At 40.0% G+C, this 24,353-nt stretch overlaps 1 protein-coding gene across 3 annotated transcripts in view; it reads left to right on the top strand.

Annotated features, from left to right (window-relative positions):
* Positions 1-24,353, top strand: part of SLC26A7 (solute carrier family 26 member 7) — a 166,354-nt gene that overhangs the window by 42,865 nt on the left and 99,136 nt on the right. For 2 of the 3 annotated variants that reach the window (XM_053896518.1, XM_053896517.1), the window contains exon 2: positions 6,078-6,385. In XM_053896518.1, the coding sequence (XP_053752493.1) occupies positions 6,193-6,385 (193 nt within the window). In that variant the 5' untranslated portion in view covers positions 6,078-6,192. Of the gene's footprint in view, positions 1-5,807; positions 5,942-6,077; positions 6,386-24,353 lie in introns of those variants that run through there. The other variant, XM_019453436.2, reaches the window with a different exon arrangement.

Genomic DNA, 24,353 nt, shown 5'->3' on the forward strand with positions numbered 1-24,353 from the left:
CAAGATCCAACTCTATGTTGCCTACAAAAAGCCTACTTTAAATATAGAGACAGAAATAGGTTAAAACTAAAAAGATGAAAAGCACATATGGCAAATAATTGAAGGGACTGAAGACATGTAGCTGAAAAACGAGAATACATAAGAGAAGCCCAATCACAATTTTCCAATTTACATATATTTCCTTTAACATGGGGGTTAATGTTTCTAGAAATAGGACAGCTAAAGGAGTAGTGAAAGATTCACAATCATCAAGTCCTTAAAGGGGTGGATTTCTAGAACTGCGCTAATTACCCCTTTTGGCATTTTCAAATCTTGTTAAGTCCTGATATGCCCCTAGCCATAGTATATTTCGCTTACTGTATATCATTTGTTGGTCAGAAATGAGAAAGGGCTTTTACTAATTCTCAATGAACTATTTTTACTGTTTCCTTCTTTCCTTTTCCTTCCTTCTTCCTTTCTTTCCTTTCTCCCATCCTTCCTTTATGTCTTTTTCAGCTCAGGCTGCTGTAACAAAATTACCATAGGCTGTGTGAGTTAAATAACAAACATTTCTTTCTCACAGTTCTGGAGTCTGGGAAGTCTAAGATTGGGGCACTCAAAGATTAAATGTCTGGTGAGGGCTCTCTCCCTGGCTTGTAGACAGCTGCCTTCTCATTGTATCTCACATGGCTGAGAGAAAGAACTATAGTCTCTTTTTCCTCCTTAAAAAGACCTAATCCTATCATGGGATCTCTATCCTCATGACATCATATAAAACTAATTCTTTCCCAAAGGTCTCACTTCCTAATACTATCCCATTTACTGTTAAGGGTTCAACATAAGAATATTGGAAGGACACAATCATGTGGTCCATAGTACCTTCCTCCCTCCTTTTCTCCCTGTCTCTGTCTCTCTCTTTCTTTTTTCTTCCCCATGTATTTGAAAATGCCTTGGATCCTTGTAAAATATGCATTTGATACCCCCCACCCCATGCATTTTTTTTAAGTTCCACCAGAGCTATCTCCTTTTGGCCGCTTTTATAAGTCAAAATAAGTCACAGAACACAAAATATTGGCAGAAGGAAAAAACATGGTAAAGAATACAGACTGGGAAGTGCTATTTAATCCAAAGAAAGCAAAGTAAGGTACATTAGTAATTGACACTGAGAGCACAAGATTTTGTTCACACTACTATAATGGTTTGTGTGTCATGAGTAGAATGTTAACTGTACTGCTCAGGACTGGAATTGACTTGTATGTGTGCATCCACATTTAAATTTTTTTTAAAGTTTATTTTTGAGAGAGAAAGACAGAGCATGAGTGGGGGAGGGTTAGAGAGAGAGGGAGACACAGAATCTAAGGCAAGCTCCAGGCTCTGAGCTGTCAGCACAGAGCCCAACGCGGGGTTGGAACCCACGAACCGTGAGATCATGACCTGAGCCGAAGTTGGACGCTTAACCGACTGAGCCATCCAGGCATCCCCAACCCCATTTAAATGTAACAGTATTTCTGAAATAAATAGCACCAAAAAAAAAAAAAAAAATCTGAACGCTTTTGGGATAGCACTAAATGAATTAGTCCTAAAGCTGACTGAGTGTTAAGTGTTACAGGGATTAGGGCAAATACTAAAGAGTGAACATTTTCATGGGGCGCCTGGGTGGCTCAGTCGGTTAAGTGTCCGACTTCGGCTCAGGTCATGATCTCACGGTTCGTGAGTTCGAGCCCCGCATCGGGCTCTGTGCTGACAGCTCAGAGCCTGGAGCCTGCTTCACATTCTATGTCTCCCTCTCTCTCTCTGCCCCTTCCCTGCTCATGCTGTGTCTCTCTCTGTCTCAAAAGTAAGTAAACATTAAAGAAATTTTTTTTTAAAAGAGTGAACATTTTCAGTAGCCCATCTTGGCACAATAATTGGGAAACAGATGTTTTAACAATTAGAATGTGTGAAGATTGGAATGAGCTATTGTTCTAAGCTGTTTCAGTCATTAGAAGAATTAAGACAGAGGTTGGAGTCAGGGCTGTGCCAGCCTATATAAAATTTTGGGTGAATTAGGAAAAGTTTTCCTAACCTAGAAGATGACTTAATAGAAGTTGCTCTCTTTGTGTGGTTGTATCCCTAGGCCAGTTCTGTGGCTTAGTAGCAGAACATGGCCTTCATTTCACAGTCTCTACTTTCCTCCTCAGATGGGAACCTTTTAAAGTGTCCTCTTGATAGAAATGCTGTAGATCAACTTCTTGAAGCAGGCATGAGTTTGGAGTGATGCCCTCTGAAGTTGATGAGTCTATATTTCCAAGTGTAACCTGGATATAATTCAGTGCTTTAGGTGTCCCGGTCGCCAGCTAGATCACAAAGAAACATAATACTGTAATCAAAAATAACACAAGATTTTTAATCTTAACTAGTGTCTCTCAAAACCCATTAAATGTGGTCCAATTTATAGCCTGTACAACATTTCTTAGAAGGTTCTTTCCTCATTCGAGCCTGACTCAATTTCCTCATACTTCAGAATTTCTTCAGAGGCTCTTCTTACAGTCTAACCCTGTAAAATTCTCTCTGAAACCCCAGCACATGAGGTTTTCTATCTTTGCTTTGTCTCCTCCCTTTCTCTTCCACTTACTATCTAGTTTGTCTTCCTTCTGCTCCCTAGACTCTATAATATAAGAAAAAGGAATTGTGTTGAAAACGATAGAACTTTCCTTACATTGTAAGAGAACTGTGAGAAGGTGAGCAACATAGGATCTCTATTTTCCCCACTATCTCTTACTCTCTTTCCCTCTACACCGATTTTCCTCATTCTTTAATATCACAGTCTGGAAACCAGGCTGAGATAGGCTAAATAATTCTGGGGTAATTTCAAGAGTAGGGCCATTCATATGTTAATACTTTAGTGAGTGGATCCTATGTACACTGAACTTTCTATTAGATCCTAAGGAAAAAGGCAAAGCAAGTTATTTAAATAATCCTTACTCACAAGGAATTTACGATCTCATGAGCCACATGGACTACAATAAAATCAAATAGATTTCAAAGAAGAAAACCAATAGAGGACAATGACTAGAGCTGTAGACCCATAAGTAGCTTCGGGGTTACCGGGGTGTTGGATGTACATCATGAACAGAAGTATGGGGAAGCCAGGGAAGGTTTCATGGAAGAGATAGGTATTGAGTAAATGTTTAGATGAGGAAAAAGACCATAGAACAAGGAAAATTAGTATAGAGATCTACTGAAGAGTCAAAGCAATGTGCCGTAAACAGTGGCTATACTTACCTGCTGGAACAGAGGGTCTGAGTAGGATGGGAAGCCTTTTTTTCTCCGTGAGCATGCAATTCTCCCTTCTCTGGTAACCATAACATTCCTTGTGCAACCTGTTATTAACTTATCCCATTCTGCTTTGAGTGAGTTAGTTACATATTTTCTATTTCCTTCATTAAATGTTAACTCCCAGACAATAGAGACAATCTCCCCTTACCACCACCCTACTCCACTTTTATGGCACCTCACACAGAATCTATCAAATTGTGGTTATTCAATAAATACCTACTGAATTGAATGGAGGTGATGAGAAGCTAGTCAGAGTCCATGGATAGGGGAGTGGAGAAGGGTCACATGCTTGTGCTAATGAGTTTGATATTGGAGATCAATGGAAGTTCAAACATGTCAAGGATGTGATCAAAATGATATTTTAGGAAGAAGAATTTTTCTGTCGTTCCTCATAGGAGGTGGAAGATATGTTCATCTTTCTAAGTGTCTCAGTGTTGCCTGGACATTTGGGAAAAGATGTCTCCTATAGATGATACATAGTACTGAACTTTAAGCTGATTTTAGTCATTGAATCTTTTGAATAAATATATTTAGTCTTCTTGCATTTTATGGGCTGGGTCTAACATACTCTGAGAATCTCATGGGTGTGAATAAATTTCTTCATAAGGGTTTTTGGTATTGTTGATTATAAATAGGAGTGACATCATGCTCTGGGGTGAGATTTTGGCATGTTTTAAATAATGTGCAACCGCACGGAATTAGAAAAAAGTCTGGATATTGGAATTCCAGATTTATACTTCAACGAAGATTTGGGGGGGGGGTAAGGTTTATTGTAATTTTTAAGTGTTTTTTGATTGAAAGACAATGGAACCGTTTTGTCAAACTAATTTCTCCTCCTTCCTGGTCTTAGGATACTTTAGAACGATTGCTGGCACTAATATATATTTAGGTACTTCTATACAGATTCATCTAAAATTCTGAAAATCCATTCATGTGAATTCTTTGTTACTAACAAACATTTAACACATTTTTTAAAAATGATTGAAATTACACAAATCATAGCTATTGCTTGTGATTTCAGTCGAGCTTTCATTTTTTTTTCATTTTGTCAGTATAGATTTGAATCTATGATCTAGCTATGTTTTGAAAAAATATCTTTAGTGTTAATTTTGATTGTAAAAGTAATACATAGGATAGATAGATAAATATAGATATATAGATATATGGTTTCTGAATTACTTTGTTTATATCCTGAATGTAGTCTATAAAACAAAACCCAAGATTGCTGTTTGTGAAGGAAAAACCATGTAGCGTCATTATTAAGAGTGGATTTGGTTATCTGGTTCTACTTCTCACACCAAAAGAATAGGGTTAAAGTACTACAACTCAGTCTGTGATATCTAAACTAAGGAAAAGTTTGTAAATTTAACACGATGCAAACAATCAGAAAAATACAAAGCAAATTCTATTCTGTACATATGAATGAAGTATACATACATCCCTACATATTTAGGATTCGTTGGATTTATAAAGAAAGGTAGACATTTTTGCACAGATAGAAAGCAATGCCATCTTTGGAAAGCTGAGGGAAAAAGTCTCCACCTTAATTCAAAAAACAATGGAAAAAGGTCCAGCAGAGGACCTTTTTTATTCAAAAGTTCAAGTACTTTTTTATTCTGAAGGCTTTCAGAAACCAGATTTCTACTCTCTGGACACATAGGTATTAAAAGGGCTGCAGTAAATTTATACCATGATATTCTTTCTCTTGGCCTCACAATTTTAGTTAATATATTGGCTTTTTGGTTTAATTCCAATGGCACAACTCATAAATGCAGGCTTTTTCTTCTGGGACAGGGGGAAACAATCATAAACTAAAAATCTTTGACAGCCTGTCTGTTCTATTATAAAATGTAACACCCTATCTAAAAAAGAGAAATCTCCCAAAGGTCGTGTGAAAAGAGGGCAGCACCACACAAAAATCTGGGGATACTTCAAACAGTAGTTTGAACAATACATTATTCCTTGAGAAATTCCAGTTACTTAGCATGAGTGTGAGAATTATATGGTTTGGAGAAATCGAGAAAACTGAATGAACGATTTCAGAGACAGGGAAGAACTATTGCCACAAATATTTGTTCATAGTTTATAGTGATGCTTATTTTCTCAGCCCATGAGATGAAATTTCACTTTGTTTATGAGACTGGCTATTCTGTTCTCAGGCTGGGCAGTGGCCGTCTGAATGTTTCTGTATGAATGAAAAGCTCATCTTCCAGGGAATAAAAAAGATAAGGACATTTAGCAACACCTTCTTACTTTTCTGAATTTTGTAGAACTGGTAGTCGTCTGATGTATTGAAAATATGCACGTCCTCAAAAAGTAAGGCTAGATTGTCTGAATACATTTTGCACTATAAACCCCTCTGGCAGTTTTATGTTTTTGCACAGCTTGTAGGAGAGAGACTGGACTGGCTGAACGCTTCCTGGTTTCATTAGCATAACCCAGCCCACCTCCAACACACGCCCACAACTACCTCATTAGCCATTGGGAATGGAGCCAAAAACATAAGACTACAGTGAATATAAGGGGAATTACTGGCGAAAGAGCTCTAGACCAGCTTAACACTGAACCCATTACTTTTCCAAGATCAGAAAAATATTAGACTAACAGGAACCATTTCCCCGTCTTACTCAGATAAGGATTCAAGGTTTTAATCTATAGCTTTTAATCTAGACTAATTAGCTTCACCATAATAAGACATACAGCCTGGCTGCGTATATTTAAGTACTTCTGTTAATCTCTTTCCCTTTCTCCCTCTTTTATTGATTTATTTTTCTGGATAGCTTTGACATTGTAAACCACGGACGAATTGGAGCCTGGCATTGAAAAGAGGTGTTCTGCAACGATTTTTTTTTTCTTGTCTAAAGAAGTTTACTTCTACAAGAGAGAATCTGAAAAATGACAGGGGCAAAGAGGAAAAAGAAAAGCATGCTGTGGAGCAAGATGCATACCCCTCATTGTGAAGACTTTAAACAGTGGTGTAGAAGGCGGCTACCTATTCTGGAATGGGCACCACAATATAATCTGAGAGAAAACCTGGTTCCAGACACCATGTCTGGGATAATGTTGGCAGTTCAACAGGTGACACAAGGTAATGTACTGCATTTGATTTTCCTGTTTTAAGCAGAATAGATGTCACTTTGCTTTCTTGGAAGAGTATTATGACCCATGATCTATAATTTAGCTAGTGAAATGGACACTTAATTAATTGTGGGAAAATAAGCGCATTGACTGTCTATATACAAAAGCTTTCCTAGTTGTCTTTTTTTTTCTATTTTTCAAAGCTATTAAACACTGAACCAATTTTTGAATGGTAATATTACATATTTGCAATGTTAAAATTCATACCATATAAGTGTAAAAGATCAGTAATTGTGGGAGAATGAATTTTTATAGCTTGACCTTACTGATACAGTTTGTTACTTTCACTGAGTCAAGCTATAAAATATCTCCTGGCTTGAACATATCGTTTGTAAACCTAATTAGCAGCACACAATTACCTGTTGTAGCCTTGAGAGTCGCTATAAGCAAGGAACAGAGCTTTCTGTACATAAAGGAGGCTCTTTGCCAAAACCATTATTTGCAAAGAGAATCCTGTGTGTCCTTAGAGCTTGTATTTTACTGTGCATGTTGATTTAATTCTGTATCACATTACATACTGTATTTATTTCTCAATAAGAAATTTAAACTGGTGAGAAGTCTGAGTTTAACTTTCCCAAAACAGATTCTAAGTGGTATTCTGGATTTTGATACATAGGTGTTTCTCTTGGTGAAAGCTTTAAGTTAAGTAATGTGTACATGTGTGTGAACATGTGTGTGTGTGCATGCGTTTTCCTTAAAGATATATTTATTGCATTATTACTATTATTTTGCTAATTCAAGTAATAATTTCCTACCTGTAGCACGGAAGGGAACCAATTTCTCAACCTTGAAAATTTGGAACACTTTCCTTGGCATAGACTCTGTAGATTTATATTTCCTTGCAGTTTCACTACATCCCTAGCTTGAACTATTATTCATTCTGTTAAATTATAAGCACTCTTTTAATTGAATTATTCTGTAGCTGGAACAAACTGGTTTGTGTATTTGTGTTTTTAGTATGATTAGGACCATCTGCACTGGTGGCTTTACTTTAAGATCCATAAGACTATCATACTTTATGGGATTCCATTTCCCTGAATAGTCTAATATTACATTTTTTAATGACCATTTCGCCAATAGTGAAGCATGGTAATCTTTAATAAAACTGCAAAGTAAATAATAGGTTAGGGCATTCTGAGTCCTGTTTTTATTCAATTTTAAATTCAAAATGTGACACTACTGTGTACTTTGAATCTAAGCGATTGACTTCCAAGGGCTTTTTCACCAGATAGTTTTAGTATAAATTTATAAATTTATTTTGCTTTAATGTAATGTAAAGTGAAAGAGAAATCTATTTTTTAAATAGTTTGCTTTGTCATCTCTATAGAATATCAAGTTAATAAGGAAATCTGGGGATATGATAAAGATGTCTGTGATACACCCTTAGCAAGAGTATTTATGTGTAAGTCTTTGGTAGTTAATTGTATGGCTTTCATTTAGATAGAGATTTTGAGGGATTTTGTTTTATGAGTCATATATTTCATTGGTTATAAAGAAACACATTGGCCAGCCCCTGACTGATGGGAAGCACAAAGCTTACTCAGCCCTGTGTCTTGAAAAGTTATGGATCTGGCTGTTGGTTCTCTTGGAAAGCTACCAGTGATTGGGCAAGGCTATGCCGCTAGAAAGAACTTGAAGGTTTTCGTTGATGTATGAAAAGACAGATTCTTCAAAAAGTACCTATTCTTTTGAAAACAATTCTCTTAAACTTTCTCATGCTTACCCACCATGGAGAGATAAAAAGTGAAATATAGGTTACCATTGTTATAAGGGGCACCGTGCTAAGCCCCTGTGTTCATTGTCCTCCCCTTTCCTAACAAAAGCCCAAGAGATAGCAGTCTCTTCTTCATTTTCCATATGAGAAAATGGAGGTTTAGAAAAGCAAGTAATTTTCCCTGGATCTCATACCTGATAAGTGGTAGAATGAGGGCTTGATTCCAAAGCCAACACTTTTAACATTTTATACTTTATGTTCTACACTGCCAAGATAACTAGACTTTTTCATAATACCAATGTTATTGGTAATAAAAGACATTCCTTTGGAAAGGTATGAGTATTCCTCCCTTCAAATTACTTTTTCATTTAGGTTTCATCCCTGAAGTTTTTAGACTCAAAGGTGAGTGATGAAGAAAATAACTACAGTGGAATATACAGTAAGAATGGCATTTAGATATCATTAGCTTCTATTTATGTGAGTATAGGCACTCATTACCAGCTCCATTTCTTTAGGAAAATTGGAAGAAAGGGGTAATTTTTGCTTTTGCATCATAACACAATAGAAACAAATACCTGTTTTCCCTCTGCTGATCTTGGAAGCAGCTTTTCAGTTACTCGGTATAGTTGAATTATGTGAAATAGTTGAATCAAACATTTTTTGACCTATAAATATGGAAAGTTATATGGTTCAATCCAGTAGTTTTTCATTCTTCTCTCTCTAGAAATGTCTTTAAAATTGAGAAGGATAATGGAAACTAACATTTGAATGTATTCTATATGTCAGATATTTTAAATTATGTATTTTAAATCGCTTTACTAAAGATTTCCCAATTGTTAAATATCGATGATTATCAGTCACTATCGTATTTGACTCACGTATAGTATTTTACGTATTGAGTATACTCCTTCTAAGACTTTCTTCTCTTGGTTTTGAGACATTGCTCTTTCATTTTTCTCCTACCACGTCTCTGGCCTTCTCTTCTTGCGAGCCTCTGCAGCTTTTGCCTCTTCCTCAATCCACCCAAGCATCAGTGTCCAGGAGACTCAAACCCTGGCCTTCTTCTCCAAGAAGGCCTTAGGCTTTTTAATCTGCATAAGAGGGTTTAACTACCGTCAGCCTGCTAATGAACTTTCTCCTAAACCCAAGATCCACATCTCCAATTGTACAAACCTAGACTTTTCTAAAAGCACTTCAACTGCAGCATTTAGTCTTCTAAAACAAACCGAATAGCACCACCATCCTAACTAGAATTATAATAATTAAAAATAATAACAGTAATTTTCAAGCACACATGTAAACGGTGTGGTAAGAACATTTGACATTGTATACAAAACTGAGACTCAGAGAGAATAAGTCACTTGCTTGAAGTCACACAGCAAATGAGTGGAAGAGTTAGGATCGGAACTCAAAAGAGTCTGGCTCCAGGAGTGTCTTATCTTACACCAGACTGCTTCTCATAGGGGAGGTCTCAAAAGTCATTCCCAACTCTTCGCTCTCTTTTGCCACTTAGCTCGTTAGCACACAGTCAGCCCCTAGGTTCTGTTACTTCCAGTCGCTGATTGTCTTTCCAACCACGTAGTCTTCTGCAGGCCTCCTGCTGCGGCCCTAGTTCACTGTCTGCGCCCTTGAAATCATTTTGTGGCCCTTCCTTCTCTGTCTCCTCCTGTAGGCCATGTTGCATACTGCAGCCAGAATGTGAACATCTGAACACATGTCTTCTCCTCTCTTTCCTCTTGGATAAAAGGCCAATTCTTCAGAATAATTTATTAGATCATTAACAATCTGGGGCCCTTGATACCAAGGTCTACTCAAAGAGGCCTCTCCTCTGAAAATCCCTCCCAATCTCCCGGGAAGATGCATTATTTTCTTCCCTCCTACTCCCTCTGTACTTTTTACCTATCTGCACGATAGGCCTTAGCAGATTGAGTTATAATATTTCGATACAACTCTTTCCACACTGGTCTGTAAGCTCTGGAAACAAAGGTAATGTTTCAATCTTTACTTTTTTACCAACTTGCGTGTTGCCTGTTGCATAGAAGTATGTTTTTAATAAATATTTGCTGGAAGTATTAAAAACAGTTTAGCTCCTGCAACCTCTTGATTATTCCATAGTAGCATAGTGCCACTCGAGGAAGGAAATTAAATTTACATTTTTAGGTTTTCAGAAGAAATGCAACAGAGATACTAAGAGTAAGGAATACATTAAAAATATGAGTGAGTAATGTCTTCCAATTCCTTTTACTTTCCTGAAGTTACAAACTTGCAGCCCTCCAGACAAATCTGGTAAAAGATATATTTCCTTTCTTCCAAAACAATGTTAATTTTTTCTCCAGCCAACATCAACAAATATGAACAGTTCCTATATAAATCCAGATGCTTGACCTCTCTTGAAAAGGGTGAATACATGGCCATACGGGGCCCATATTCCCATTTGGCAAAGATCTGCTGGGCCTTCCTAGAGGCCACCCCCTTTAGACAGGGCATGCACTTTGCATTTTGCCAGTTTCTTCATCACTCACCCATTGCCACCCTTCCTGCTAGTATTCCTGTTACCTGCCCAGCCTGTGTCTGAATTTGTTTCGCCTGCCAAGACGAAACAAATTCAGATGTATGTTTTGTCAATGGTTTTGTCAATTTGCCTGATATGCCCCTAACTCATCCCTAAATAAAACCTTTACTGAGAGATTACATAAGATTAGGTTCTTAACTTAGATCCACAGAAGGTTTTTTTTTTTTTTTTTTTGAGAGCGAGAGGGCGCAAGTGAGTGGGGGGTGCAGAGAGAGAGGGGGAGGGAGGGAAGTGGGGCTCATCCGAAGTAGGGTTTGAGTTCAACGGAAGTGGGGCTCGGATTCACAGAACCTTTAGGTCTGTGAACCTGGATTTATGTATTCCAATAGACTTCATTTCTTTATAACCCTTTGCATTTTCTGTTAATTATTTTTAAATTTTTTAACGTTTATTTACTTTTGAGAGAGACAGAGCACGAGTGGGGGAGGGGCAGAGAGAGCGGGAGTCACAGAATCCGAAAGCAGGCTCCAGACTCAGCTGTCCGCACAGAGCCTGACACTGGGCTTGAACTCACAAGCGGTGAGATCATGACTTGAGGTGAAGTCAGCCACTCAACTGACTGAGCCACCACCCAGGCACCCCTCTGTTAATTGTTTTAAAAAAAAAATTCTGGGAAGGAGTTCATAGGTGTTGCCAGACTGCTAAAGAGGATTACACCTCCCCAAAGTAAATAAATAAAAGTATGGATGTCCTCATTTCAAAGGAAGAGAAACCTTAGATCACTCTTTCAGCATATTCAAATATTTCTTTGAAACAATGTGCATTTTAAAAAATCTTTAATAAATCTGGAAGCCCTCATCGCCACCAGCAGGTACAAGGCATTATAATCACATCTACCACAATAACCTGTAACTGACATTTTGGGGGACCTCACTACAGAATGTGTTTTGAAGATGAGCAAACATCCTAGAGAATGTCATTAACTTAAAACATATCGCAAACATGGTGGGCAACCTGAGCAGTACAAGACTGTCCTCCCTAGAGTACCTAGTCCACATTCTAGCCTGAACAAGCACTTGGGGGAAATAGTTTCTTTGTTTCCAACCTGAAAACTCAAGCACCGAGACAGGGAGGAGACCTAAATGCACGACTTGCCATGTAAGAAGCTAATCCACTGAGAAGGAATATGAGAATGTTTTGCCTTGCATTCCAAGGGATCACCTAGAAATTTTGTTCCCAAACCATGAAAATTTTATGCTGCCATAGGGTTGCCTGATGTTCAAACCACAGTGTTCTGGGCTGCAGACAAAAGATGGATATTCCTTATAATTATGCAGAATGTGTGGCATTGCTGGCACCGAAACACATGTGTGGAAGCCGAGCCTCGTTGCACTCCTGAGGGCAGCTTAGTGACATGTGGAACAGTAAGTGGAAACTCCTGAAGCGTCCTGCATTGGGAAGATGAAAGGCTTGTCTGGGAATTTTCCCCTGCGTGGTCTCAGCTTTGAGGATACAGAATCCTAGCATTAGTGATATATCTCTAACCTAACCCCCTTAATCACTAGTTCTCCCTGCTAGTAACTTTTCTCTCCTCCAGAACAAGGGGCAGCAAAATATTGCCAAGCAAGTCTCAAGTATACTTGTCCTGACCCTTATGAAAATACGCCCACCGGTTAGTAACACTTTGCTGACTTTTCTCTTCCATTTCAATCTATGCCCTGACCTCGCCTCACAGTATAACTTCAGGCTTCATTTGACACTCCTGATTTTCTTTTTCTTCTTCTTAAGTGTAAAGTGATGATGATCTGTATATTAAAGGGTCATTTACATACTTCTGCCCTTAGAGGAATGCTCTTTATAGTGTTTAGAGTTGTTCCCATGGCAGAATCATGACCTTTCCTTTTAGGGTGTGGAGAATTTAGCAAGGTTTGCAACAAAATAGATTGGCAGTGAGTGTGAAGATAAAGTGTGTGGCCTATTTGGAGCAGACTTCTGTTTTTGCCAGCTGGGATCCATCCTTGCTCCTGTTAATGACTATATCTTGGATTGTTTTTGAAGAAACAACCTCTCTTCCATTTTTAGTATATGTGGTTTAGTATATGTGTATATGAGGTTGTAATTTTGGCTCTAGTGATGGAGTCTAGGCTCATCAGTGGGTTAAGTCCCCCTCAACCAGGATTCTCAAACCTGTAGATCTATTGGGGGAGGGGGGTGCCTGGGTGGCTTAGTCTGTTAAGTGTCCGACTTTGGCTCAGGTCATGATCTCATAGTTCGTGGGTTTGAGCCCCACATCGGGCTCTGTGCTGACAGTTAAGAGCCTGGAGCCTGCTTCGGATTCTGTGTCTCCCTCTCTCTCTCTCTGCCCCTCTCTCACTCACCTCTGTCTCTCTCTCTCTCAAAAATAAACATAAAAAAAAAAAAAAACAACCCTGCAGATCCATTGGAATCACGTTAGGGCTTAAAAGAATACTGGTACCTGGGTGCCATTGTCAGGCAATTGTCAAATTTCCTGGGAGTGGTTTCCAGACATTGAGACATTATGTTTTTTCCTTTTATAAGTTGTCCCAGATTCTGTTGTGTAACGGTGTTGAGAACTGGGTGCAGACGCAGTGATTGCCCCGGTGAGCTTGTGGCTCAAGTCTTGGTCGTTGGTACAATCCCCTACATCAGGCCAGGGACTGGTTCATGGATGAGATCTGCCACCTAGGCACAAGGGCACGGATTTACTATGCCACAAGTCAGTCACTTTTTGTTTTAAAATGGTAACAGTAATACAGATGACCTGATTGGTCCATCAATCTGGATCCCAGGGCATCCTGGGATTGTAGTGGGGGCAGCTGGCAGTGAGGATGATGTGCCTTTATAGCTTCCCAGGACCTCTGCAGCCTGAAAATGAAGCCAACCCAGCAAAGAGCATAGCAGAGAGAAACAGTCCTGAAGACAGCTAGCATACCCTGAACTTTTTACTTGCATGTGCAAATTGCTTAATTAGTGGGGGTGCCTGGGTGGCTCAGTCAGTTAAGCATCTGGCTTTGGCTCAGGTCATGATCTCGTGGTTTATGGGTTTGAGCCCCACATCTGGCTCTGGGCTGATAGCTCAGAGCCTGGAGCCTGCTTCCGATTCTTTGTCTCCCTCTCTCTCTGCCCCTCCCCCAGTCGCGTTCTTTTTCTCGCTCTCTTTCTCTTTTTCTCACACAAAAATAAACATTAAGAAAATTAAAGTGTTTAAGTTGAGTTAAACTACACATTTGAGAATTGTTACAATTTAAATATTGCACATTTTTTTCTAATTCTACAGAACCTGGCAAGATAGATATCATTGTATTTTATATTTTTCTGAGAAGGGGGGGGTTTGAGGCTCAGAACACTAGATCACTTGCCCCCAGTTCTAGCGCTGCTTAAGAGGGGCTCAGGCCTGATTCTGCCAGGCTCCATCCCTCATCCCTCACTGCCTTCTGTTCCCCTGTTAGTTCAGGTATAACAGATAGAGGACCGAACGTGGGCAAAAGAATGCCCGAGCCTCCCTTCAGCCCCTCAGGTGCCCCTACCCATGATAACACCTTGCTTGATAAAATAAAACCCAGAGGTTCTGGTTGAGAGTGGAAGAGGGCTCTGCCACTGGGAAGAAATACCCGGACCAGGGCTCCTGCTCTCTTCCTTCAGAGCTTCTCTCTGCCCTCTGTTAGACTTGCTTCAGATGAGAGAGGGAGAGGACACGTGCTGTAACACTGGCCCGAGCATCAACGAACAATGGCTTTCACCATGTGGTGGAAGGAACACAGGGATAAGCTGTTTGGATGAGACTTTACTAAAGGCTAAGGGGCAATAAAAGGGAAAGATGGAGTGTCATGGGTTTGTAACCAGGCTTACTCGTCTTCACTCGGTTTATTCCCCTTCATCTCAGCTCTGCTCTCCTCCATCACAGTAGATGCCATCTCTAACCCTCACCACCCCTGCCCAGAGCACCACGGTGGACATTTGTCCTTTGCCATTCTGAGTCTAAGAGAAGGCCTACCTAGAGCTCTTCTAACTTTTCTGACCTTGGAGATGTCTGCCCACCAGGCATGACTCTACTCCCTCCGTAGCCATGAGCTCAGAGGCATAGGTCTGTCTCAGCTTAACACCATTTCTATAAATAAAAAACACAAAAGCGTGTTTCTCTAGTCTTTGTTCTTGATCAGCTTTTCCCCGTACATTTTGTTTTTCATGAGCTAATCCATTTCCATGGCTTCAATTGCCACTTTTCTGCTGGTGAATTGTAAAAATGTATTTCTAGCCCAAGTTTCTCTTTTTAGTTCTAGCTCTAAATATCCGGCTGCATATTGAACACCATCTTAATGTCTCCCAGGGACATATTTACAACTGGACACATCATTTTCCCTCTCAAAATCAGTCCTTATCCTCTGTTCTGCATTATACTGAAAGTCACCCCCATCTACCCAATTGTCTATGCAGGAGTCTGGGGATGATCCTAATTGCCTTTTCCCCTTCACAACCGTTATTCAATTAAGGAGGTTCTCTAAATTCTTTCTTCTGAATGTCTCTCAAATATACCTCATGCCCACTGTCCTTGTGACAACTTCCTCAGTGTTAATAGATATTGTAACATTTGCGGAATGCTTAAAATAATGCCATAAAGGGTACTAAACTAAAGGTGTATTATATGAATCGATCTTCAGAATAACCTGAGTTTGAGACCATTATTATCTATATTTTACAGATGAAGGAAGGAGAATTAGTTTGCTTGTAGTGCCAAGTAATACAGTTTCTATAAAGCAGAGGGAGCATCTAAATGCTTGTCTTTCTGATCCTGAGCCCATGCTCTGATCTTCATTAAAAGCCACCATCATTCCTTCCACGCCAGTTAGACGGTCTTCTTGTTTATGGTTTTGTGTCTCTGTGATCTATTTCAAACTGCCCCAGAATTCTTTTTGAGTTAGATAGTGGAGATCTTTGTCTTAAGTTGCTTCAGCCGCACCTTTGCTGATGGCTTTTGGACCTTTTTTGGTGTTTCACTCTATACAGCGTCCTTGCTTTACACCATCTTGTTGGTCTCTCTCACTTCCCCTCCCTTCCCTCAGCAATGAAAGTCCTGAGTCCTAGGAAACCCTTTCAGCTCCTATCAAAGTATTTGGCACATAGTAGGTAGGTACTCAAATGTTTGTTGACAGTGAAAAATCATAATTGAGATGATAGGACAGAATTTTCCTGGGTCCACTCTCCTTTTGGTGGCTACTCTCCCCGTGGAAACTTTCAGTCTCTTACGGTTTCTGATATTTAAGCTCGTAGGTCCGTTGATCCTGAAGCTTCTTGGTCCTGGTAATTCTTTATTTTCACGTTTGTGAGCTACCACCTGTGTAAGCAGCCCTGGGATAACAGAACGATGTAATTTGCCTTAACCCCTCTAGTGATTAGAACCAATGATCTTTGATTAACGATCTTTGTCTATGAACCTAGAGAATGTGTGTCTATGGGAATTTTGTTTGCATATAGTTGTGGTTCTTGAACATATGTAAATTGACTCTGGGAGACCCATTTGTAATATCGCTGAGCCCTGAGCCCACTGATGCTGTGAACCAGACAGCTGATTATACTGTGGTTTGCTAATAACAATTCTAAGACCACCACAAACCAGTTACCGGAGGGAAGTAACTTTCATCATTACCCACACAGTTTGGGTTTGATTTCTTATGTGTAGTTCTTGGAAGTGCCTAGTGCCACCTAATTATTTTGTTTTCAAGAATACTAATCTGTCTTCCTAGGGTGCTTTATTCATTTCTATTAAAAAACATACTTGAAAGACTACGCAGTATTTTGCTATGTTCTTGGAAAGAGACAGAGAAGTATAAGACAACACTCCAGCCCACAAGGGCCTTATTATTTTTTCCTTCCTCAGAAATTCGTACAAAGTATATGAGAATATGATCTTGTTATTCAGCCTTGAAGATCTCAATCTGGTGTGGCTATGTAAGGGTGGGAACATTTTCTTAATGGAAGTTTGTAGAGTATTGGTTTCAGCCACTTTCTGCTGTGAGTAGGTTGCATAATCTAGGCAGCTGCCAAAGAATTCTGTATTTTTATTTAGGAACATGAAAAGTAGTACCAGCCCATCTATATAACAAAACATGAAATGAAGAGTTGGTGGTAAAAACTGGTCCAATAAAGAGACCAAAGTGGCAGTCTTGACAAGCTGGCAAGACTGGATTAGTGCAGACATATGGCATTATAGGAGTTGGCACTTTAAGAAATCAAGTCCTGCTAATCACTCTTTCTCTGGAGAGGATGGCAAGGAAACTATATACACAGGTAACATTTGGGGAAGGGCAATCAGTGACCCGCTTTATTAGCTGCGCTGGTGTTGAGTGTTTAAAGCATAGCTCTCGCTAAGCTGGATTGTATCAAAAACAACTTGAACCTGAGATCAAAGAGGTCTTCTCTCTTGTAAAGCTAAGGTTTGGATGTGCTTGTGAAAAGAGAGTGAGAGAGAGGTATGCCAGAACTTACCTTGAGGCAAGCCCTGGTCTTTTTGTCATATTAGGAGCATGGATGAAGAAATAGTGGAAGAGAAAAAATGTACATGTGTGAACATACCTTTACCCATTAAGCAATGTGGCCTCAGGTTAAGAGTACACTTATTACAATGAGCACTGAGTAATGTATGGAATTGTTGAATCACTGTATTTTACACCTGAAACTAACACTCTTTGTTAATTATACTGGAGTATAATTTGTATAATTAAATACTGGAGTATAATTTGTTAATTAAAAACAAAAGGAATGAGGCCTCATAAGAGTGTTCAACTCTGGCCTCTCCAATTAGCAGCCCTCCTTTTGGGTGGGGGAGGTGGAGGGTGGTAGGGAGAAAGGGTCTGGGAACTTCTGCTCTACCCTTTGAACTGAGGTTGTATCTGTAACCTGGGAGAGGTTGGATAGACTCAGGACATTTGAGAAGGTAGGATTGAGGTCAGGCTCAAGAAGCTTAGTTAAGACATACGAATTCATCCTGGTAGGTGTAAAGTTTAGTACCTGGAGGTCAACCAGTGGGAGCAAGACATAAAAGGTCAACCTGGGAAATAAAGTGTCAGAGCTAAGATAAATACAGGAGCAACTCAGAATTAGAACCTGGGTCCAAGATTCTGGGTAGAAAGGGTCTGAGTTACAGTCTAGGAAGCCAGCAGAATGGAGAGATCTCAGAGTCTTTTCTAATTTTCTTTTTTCAAAAAAAATTTTTAATGTTTATTTATTTTTGAGAGAGAGAGAGAGAGAGAAAGAGAGAGTGCATGAGTGGAGGAGGGACAGAGAGAGAGGACACACAGACACTGAAGCAGGCTCCAGACTCTGAGCTGTCAGCACAGAGCCTGGCGCAGGGCTTGAACTCCTAAATGAGGAGATCATGACCTGAGATAAAGTCGGACGCTCAACCGACTGAGCCACCCATGCGCCCCTCTAATTTTCTACCCAGTATATGAGCAGGCTTCAAATTTTGGTGGGTGCACTTGAGCCCATGGGAGGCAGTGAGAAAAGGCACTTGGCTGGCAAAGACAAGGGAAGAAGCATGAGCCAGCATTTAATGTAAAGTGGGAAGAAAGTTCTTGTCTCTGCTGCTTCCTGGCCTCATGTGTTGTCTAGAGGGGTGTTATGGAAACTTGGTCCTCAAAAAAAAAAAAAAAAAACAAAACAAAACAAAGACAAAAGAAAACAACACTGAAAGATGCCAAGGGGCAATTCCTGTTCAGATTTACTCAGCTAGAGTGTTGAAGGGGAAGGAACATCAGGACCTGTGAGAAGTCTTAAATCTCCCAGTCATACTCTGCCCAGTGTGGTCAGTACCTGCTAAAAAACTGGCCTTCAGTACCCTTGGGTTGGTACTGGCCTCTGCAGTGAACTGTTTAATAACCTCATTTCCTGACCTGTTTACAGTCTTCTTGACTACTTGACCTTGTTTATGCCTTCATCCCTCTGATAACCAGTGTCTTTCTTTGTCTTTGATTCTTTGTTTCTCTCCTCATACCCTTTGTTTCTCTGGGTAAATGTATCATTTCATTTCAAGGACCCTTTCGGTCTGTATCAGATCCCCAGTGAAAAAGATCCCAGTATTTTGCTCAACACATAATAGTTTCCTTATAAATGGAAATATTTCTTATTATGTTCCTTAACAATAGATCTCACAATCTAATTCAAACCTAGACACAAAAGCACTTATACTAATTTTGGTAGTAGTACAAATAAAGAATATACAAGTGTGGTAACAGCATTGATAACATGATCAACTCTCACTGCAGTGGGATTGAGGTTTGTAGTTAGGGAAAGTTTCAAGAAGAAATTACACTTTAACTGGATCTTGAAGGCTAGATGAGAGTTTCTCAGGTAATTTATAGATGAAGGGCGCTATGGATAAAGGAAAAACATGCAATGATAAGAATAAAAGAACACAGTTTGTTTAAATACTCATCAGTAATTTAATTTGGTGGGAGTTGTAGCTGGAGAGGATAGCAGGGTCCAGATCACAAAAAGCTTGAATAACATGGACAAAGTGTTTGGGCTTATTTTCCAAGGTGATGGAGGGCCTTGGTGGATCTTGAGGTATGCCAGGGTGTGACAGAGGTTTGTGTTCTTGAATAATCACTCTGGCAACAGCTTATATTACATGCGTAACAAGGCAAGAAACTAGTTAGGAAAGACTCGTTAGGAGAAATTCTATTCAGGAAAGGAAGCACTGTGGTCTGAACAGACCAAGGCAGAAGTTGTGGCGGGAAAATAGAGAGAAGGGACAGAGTTGCCAGTATTAAGTGGAGTAGGTGCAGTTTGCTCCGTGCTCTGTGATGGGAGGGTGAAAAAGAGAACATTGTTGATAATTCCTAGATTCTTGAATTGGAAGACTAATGAAGGTGATGCCCTTTTCTGAAATAGGGCATAAATAAATAAGGAATGTCAGTATGTGATTTTGTTTTGTGTTTAATGCGTGTTGTTCCGTCCTCATGGAGGGATTGGTGGTGGGAGGGACCAAAATAAACAATTTCCATCTTGGATTTGTTATGTGAGTGCCTGTAGAATCTCTGGTTGATGTCCATTTGGGTCTGGGGTTTAGGAGAGATATCACTAGCGTGTATATATTTGAAACAATTGGCTCTTCTCCATGTCATTGTGAGGGGTCATGATGTATCTCATCAAGAAAATCACAAGGTGTACAAAAATGTTTTAGCCGTTGTAGAAAGTGGGTAAAAAAAAATCAGTTTCGTATATATGAGGTGGTTATAGTCAATGGGATTGGATGGGGATAATTCATTAGTTTGTAGAACAAAAAGAGGAACCAGAATGGAAGCAACTTTGGGGAATCTGACATTTAAGTGACTGAGAAGCTAGCAAAGGGGAATGAGAAGATGTGGTCCCTTAGCATCATGGTGCTCTGGGAGCCAGTGGGTAAGAGTTCTAAGTGTGGTTGATGTGATAAAATATATGTATGAAACATAGAGTTCCCAGGACATGAAGAATAAACCAAAAATGTGAAACTTTATGAGAGCCCTGGAAAATATTTTTAGTAATAAACTCAGGTATACCACAACAAAGTGCTTTGCAACTCTTCAGGAATGCGGGCAACTTGCGGAACAAAAAAAATGCTACCTATCCTCAACTCCTACTTCAATTAATTCTTGCCTTCCAGTAAAACTTTTTGTGATTTTGGCTCCCGTATTTTTCTATCTTCTCTGAACTTTGACCACACTGATCATTGTATAAACTGCACATATAATTGTTCAATTGTTTCAGGCAAGGGCCTTCTAATTCATATCTCATGACCCTTTACATGTCTAATGGAATTGACGGTGGATTTGGGTACACAGTAAAAGGTTACAAGTACTTATAGAGTAACTGTCAGAAAGACCTCGGTTTTGAATTTCAACTACATCACTTGGGCGACTTCTTTCGCTGCTCTAAGGTGAAGTCTTCCTAGGTGTAGAATAGGAATAATAACACCTAGTAGATAGACTTACTTTGGGGGTTAAATGAGAGAAAATCAAGTGCTCAGGACAGAATCTAGCACAAAAGAGGTGTTCAATAAATGCTGTTATTTCAATGCTATAATTGCTACTTTCTATTTCCCATGAGAACGTAAACTCCAGAAAGGTGGGGTTTTTTGTCTGGGTTGTTCATTGATGTAGCTCAAGTGGCTGGCACATAGTAGGTGTCTCATTGTAGGCAGATGCTTTTCTACATCTCATTTTAGCTCTGCTACTTGAGGGTAAAAGGAAGGTAAGAAGATGGAAGATATCAGTTTTGCCTGAAATCTCCCAGAACAATTAAGCTAGAGGAATTCTAGGCATCTTACAAAATGTTAAAGGTGCCCTCCCAAATTTGCCAAGAGGGTGCTTCAAATCTTACTTCTAGATGTTACTGGTGTCATTTGCTAGACAGATATCATTTAACATCTGCAGGTACTCTGTGCATGGGTGTGCTAAGATTCTCTCTCTCTCCCACTTACCTTTCCTCCCCCCGCCTACCTGGTTAAAAGACAGAAATAGAAGTGAAAACAGACAAATCCAAAAGGGAATGGGAAGAGATGCCAAATAGCTGAGTTGTCATTTTAGGCTCATTGTATCATTCTCTTTGGGTCTCAATGCCTGTGAGCCAGCATGTTTGTCCAAAACTGGGTAAAAGAACATTTCAATGAGTATTTGTATCCTATGGGTTCATGATCACTCTGCTTTCGCTTGTTGTGTATAAACTGGGGGTATTGCTGGAAGACGGCACTGTGCAGACAGCAGACAGAAGGATCATCATTATTGCTTTGGTACGATTTATGTGGCCAAGCCGCCTGCGTCTCTGAGGCTGCAGTATGTGAGCAGGGAGTGCCAGCCCGGGACCGCGGCTGTCGGCGCTGGTCTGCACAGACAAGGGCTCCTCAGTTTTGTCTGGAGTCGGAGATTAGCGACGGGTGCCTTTCCTCTGCTCAGCATTTCCTCATTTTCACGTGGGCCCTACTGTTTGCTCTTAACACACTTAGCCACTTGAAACTGGTGAGCTAATGAATCCTTTCCGGAAGTAGCTGGATGATCTTTAAGTAGTGAATTAACCCTCTCAGAGCAGGGTGGCTGCACCTAATCCATTTTTGAAGCGACTGAGGCCATCACAACCTGAAAAGTGTTGCAATCTTACGTGCATGGTCTGATGTTTACTTACATAATTATGTCACTAAAGTTAAGGGATTACTTTTTTTTTTTTTTTTACTCTGAAAATTACAATTTTGAATACAGTTAGGTAACAACTCTTGTATTAAAAATATTAAAAGATGGGGGCGCCCGGGTGGCTCAGTCGGTTGAGCATCCGGCTTCGGCTGAGGTCATAATCTCACGGTTTGTGAGTTTGAGCCCCACGTCAGGCTCTGTGCTGACAGCCTGGAGCCTGTTTCGGATTCTGTGTCTCCCTCTGTCTCTGCTCCTCCCCTGCTCCTGCTCTGTCTCTTTCTCTCTCTTTCAAAAATAAATAAACATTTAAAAAAATGTTTTAAAATATTAAAAGATGGAAGTGACCTGGAGAAAGTCCTTCAGATTGACCTGCTTCAAGACCGAGAAACCAGGGATCTACTGTTTCAGTCTCCTTCTCTTCCTAATTTGTGGGTCTCACACTCCAAAGTAAATACAGTAAGAAGAAACAAAGAAATGACATGTGTCATGTATATTTGAGTTTATACTTGCACACTTGCCTCTGGTTCCTGGGATCCCTGATCGCCACATGAAATCAGGCCCTTTCTTTATCATCTCTCCTCTCCCTTCCCTTCCTCTAGTCCAGCTGTGTGTCTCCTCCTCCCTGGCTGGTACTTCCAGTGATAGATAGCTTTGTGGCCAGCCTTTACAGGGCATCCTTAGGAACTCCGCTTCCGTAAGGAATAAAATCCACCCTTTCAAAATGTTTGCAAGGTATTCTCTCAGCCTGTTTGCCTTTTTCTTTTTTTACGGTTTTATTTTATTTTATTTTATTTTTTTACTGTTTATTTATTTTGAGAGAGAGCGTGGGGGAGGGGCAGAGAGAGAATCCCAAACAGGCTCCACACTGTCAGCGCAGAGGCTGACCCGGGGCTCGATCCTCTTGACCCTGAGATCATGACCGGAGCTGAGATCAAGAGTCAGATGCTTAACCGACTGAGCCACTGAGGGACCCCAAACTGTTGGCCTTTCTTAAAAGCCGGCTTCCTCACTCAAGGGCATTATCCCCCAGACGCCCCTCTCCAGTGAAGGCTAATCATGCTCCCATTACCCTTGGTAATTTCACATACAAAGCACATTATACTTGTATTTACATGCTTAATATCCACCCTGTTCAATACTGCATCTCCATTTGCTTGTGCCTCTTCCAAGGTCAGTTGTCTTCATATGGTCATGTATTTTTGTAAAAATTCCAAAGCGAGATATTTTACCAGAAGTTGATTAAGAATACTGCCTCTTCCCTACTCAGCTTCCCTTGGGTCACGCCTCTTATTTCTGGTGGCATTGGAGTGGCTGCAGATGTTTTTGGGATCCGGCTAAAAGGAAGTTGCCACAAACGGCTGGCACTGACAGAGAGCAAGTAAAACTCATCGGACAGCAGTGTAACAAGGGCATTTTCAAGAAACTGGTTAATTAGTGTTGGCAATTCTCAAATAATATTTAAGTTTCTGCACGAGAAAACTTGAAATGCCCTGAAATCTTACAGCTTTCAAGAACCTCAAAAGAGTCTTTAGTTTGAATTACACATAATATTAGTAACTAGTCATAAAGCTAAAATAAAAATTTCTAATCTACCAGTAATAAAAAAACAAACTTAAATACACACTGATATTTCAGTCTGCTTCCCCAGAAATTGGAACCTGAGTCAGAGGGCTTCTGTGCAACTTTATAATTAGGGAATGCAAGCCCGGAGGGCCGGAATGAAGGACTCTGAGGATGCCTGGTAGGGGGCTGGTTACCTCCAAGGTGGCAGGCACATGGCTGTCTCATGGGGGCCATGGCCCCAAGAAGGTATCACCTGAACCTCCAGGCCATCTTTCAGTGGGGAGAAACAAGGAGACGTGTATTCACTAGTTTACTTTGTCATCGGTCAGAGGCGCACCCCTTGGGTACGCCTCTGAGCTGACACGCGGGAGTCTGGGCATTCACAGAATCCCAGAGCAGGTGTCGACAGAGAAATGCTAGGGTAAGAAAAAGAGAAGCTGTCAGATTGCACTGCATGAAGTCAGACAGCTCCTGCAGGGCTACGAGAGACGGGCGAGGCCAAGAGCACTTGACATGATATATGAGAAATGTGTGATGTGCAAGAGGAGAGCCAAATTTATCTTTCCGTTGTCTCTATAGAAAATGTTACAAAAACTATTTTCAGGTGAAGAAGTGTTCAGAGCATATACAGCCTGCAATTATAAAGGGAAAAAGAAGTGTAGAGTTCTATCAGGAAGTTAATAAAAATGGTATATTAGTTTTTGTGGGTATTTGATCGTGGAGTTTGTCAGATTTTTATAATTTAGCATGATTTCTCAGTGTAAATAAATATGCACCTTTGTAACTAATTTTATGCTACTTCTCAGTTTTTTTTTAATTCACTTCGTTAATTTAATTTAATTTAATTTAATTCACTTTCTAAGTATTTTTTCTAGAAAGCCTGTCAAAATGTGTAAGATCTAGGGCTCATAAAACCTGACTGCCCAAGTGCTCATATGTGTCCTATCTT

This window comes from Panthera pardus, unplaced genomic scaffold, assembly GCF_024362965.1.
Source record: "Panthera pardus isolate Hobbes unplaced genomic scaffold, ASM2436296v1 HiC_scaffold_7, whole genome shotgun sequence".
Lineage (NCBI taxonomy): Eukaryota > Metazoa > Chordata > Mammalia > Carnivora > Felidae > Panthera > Panthera pardus.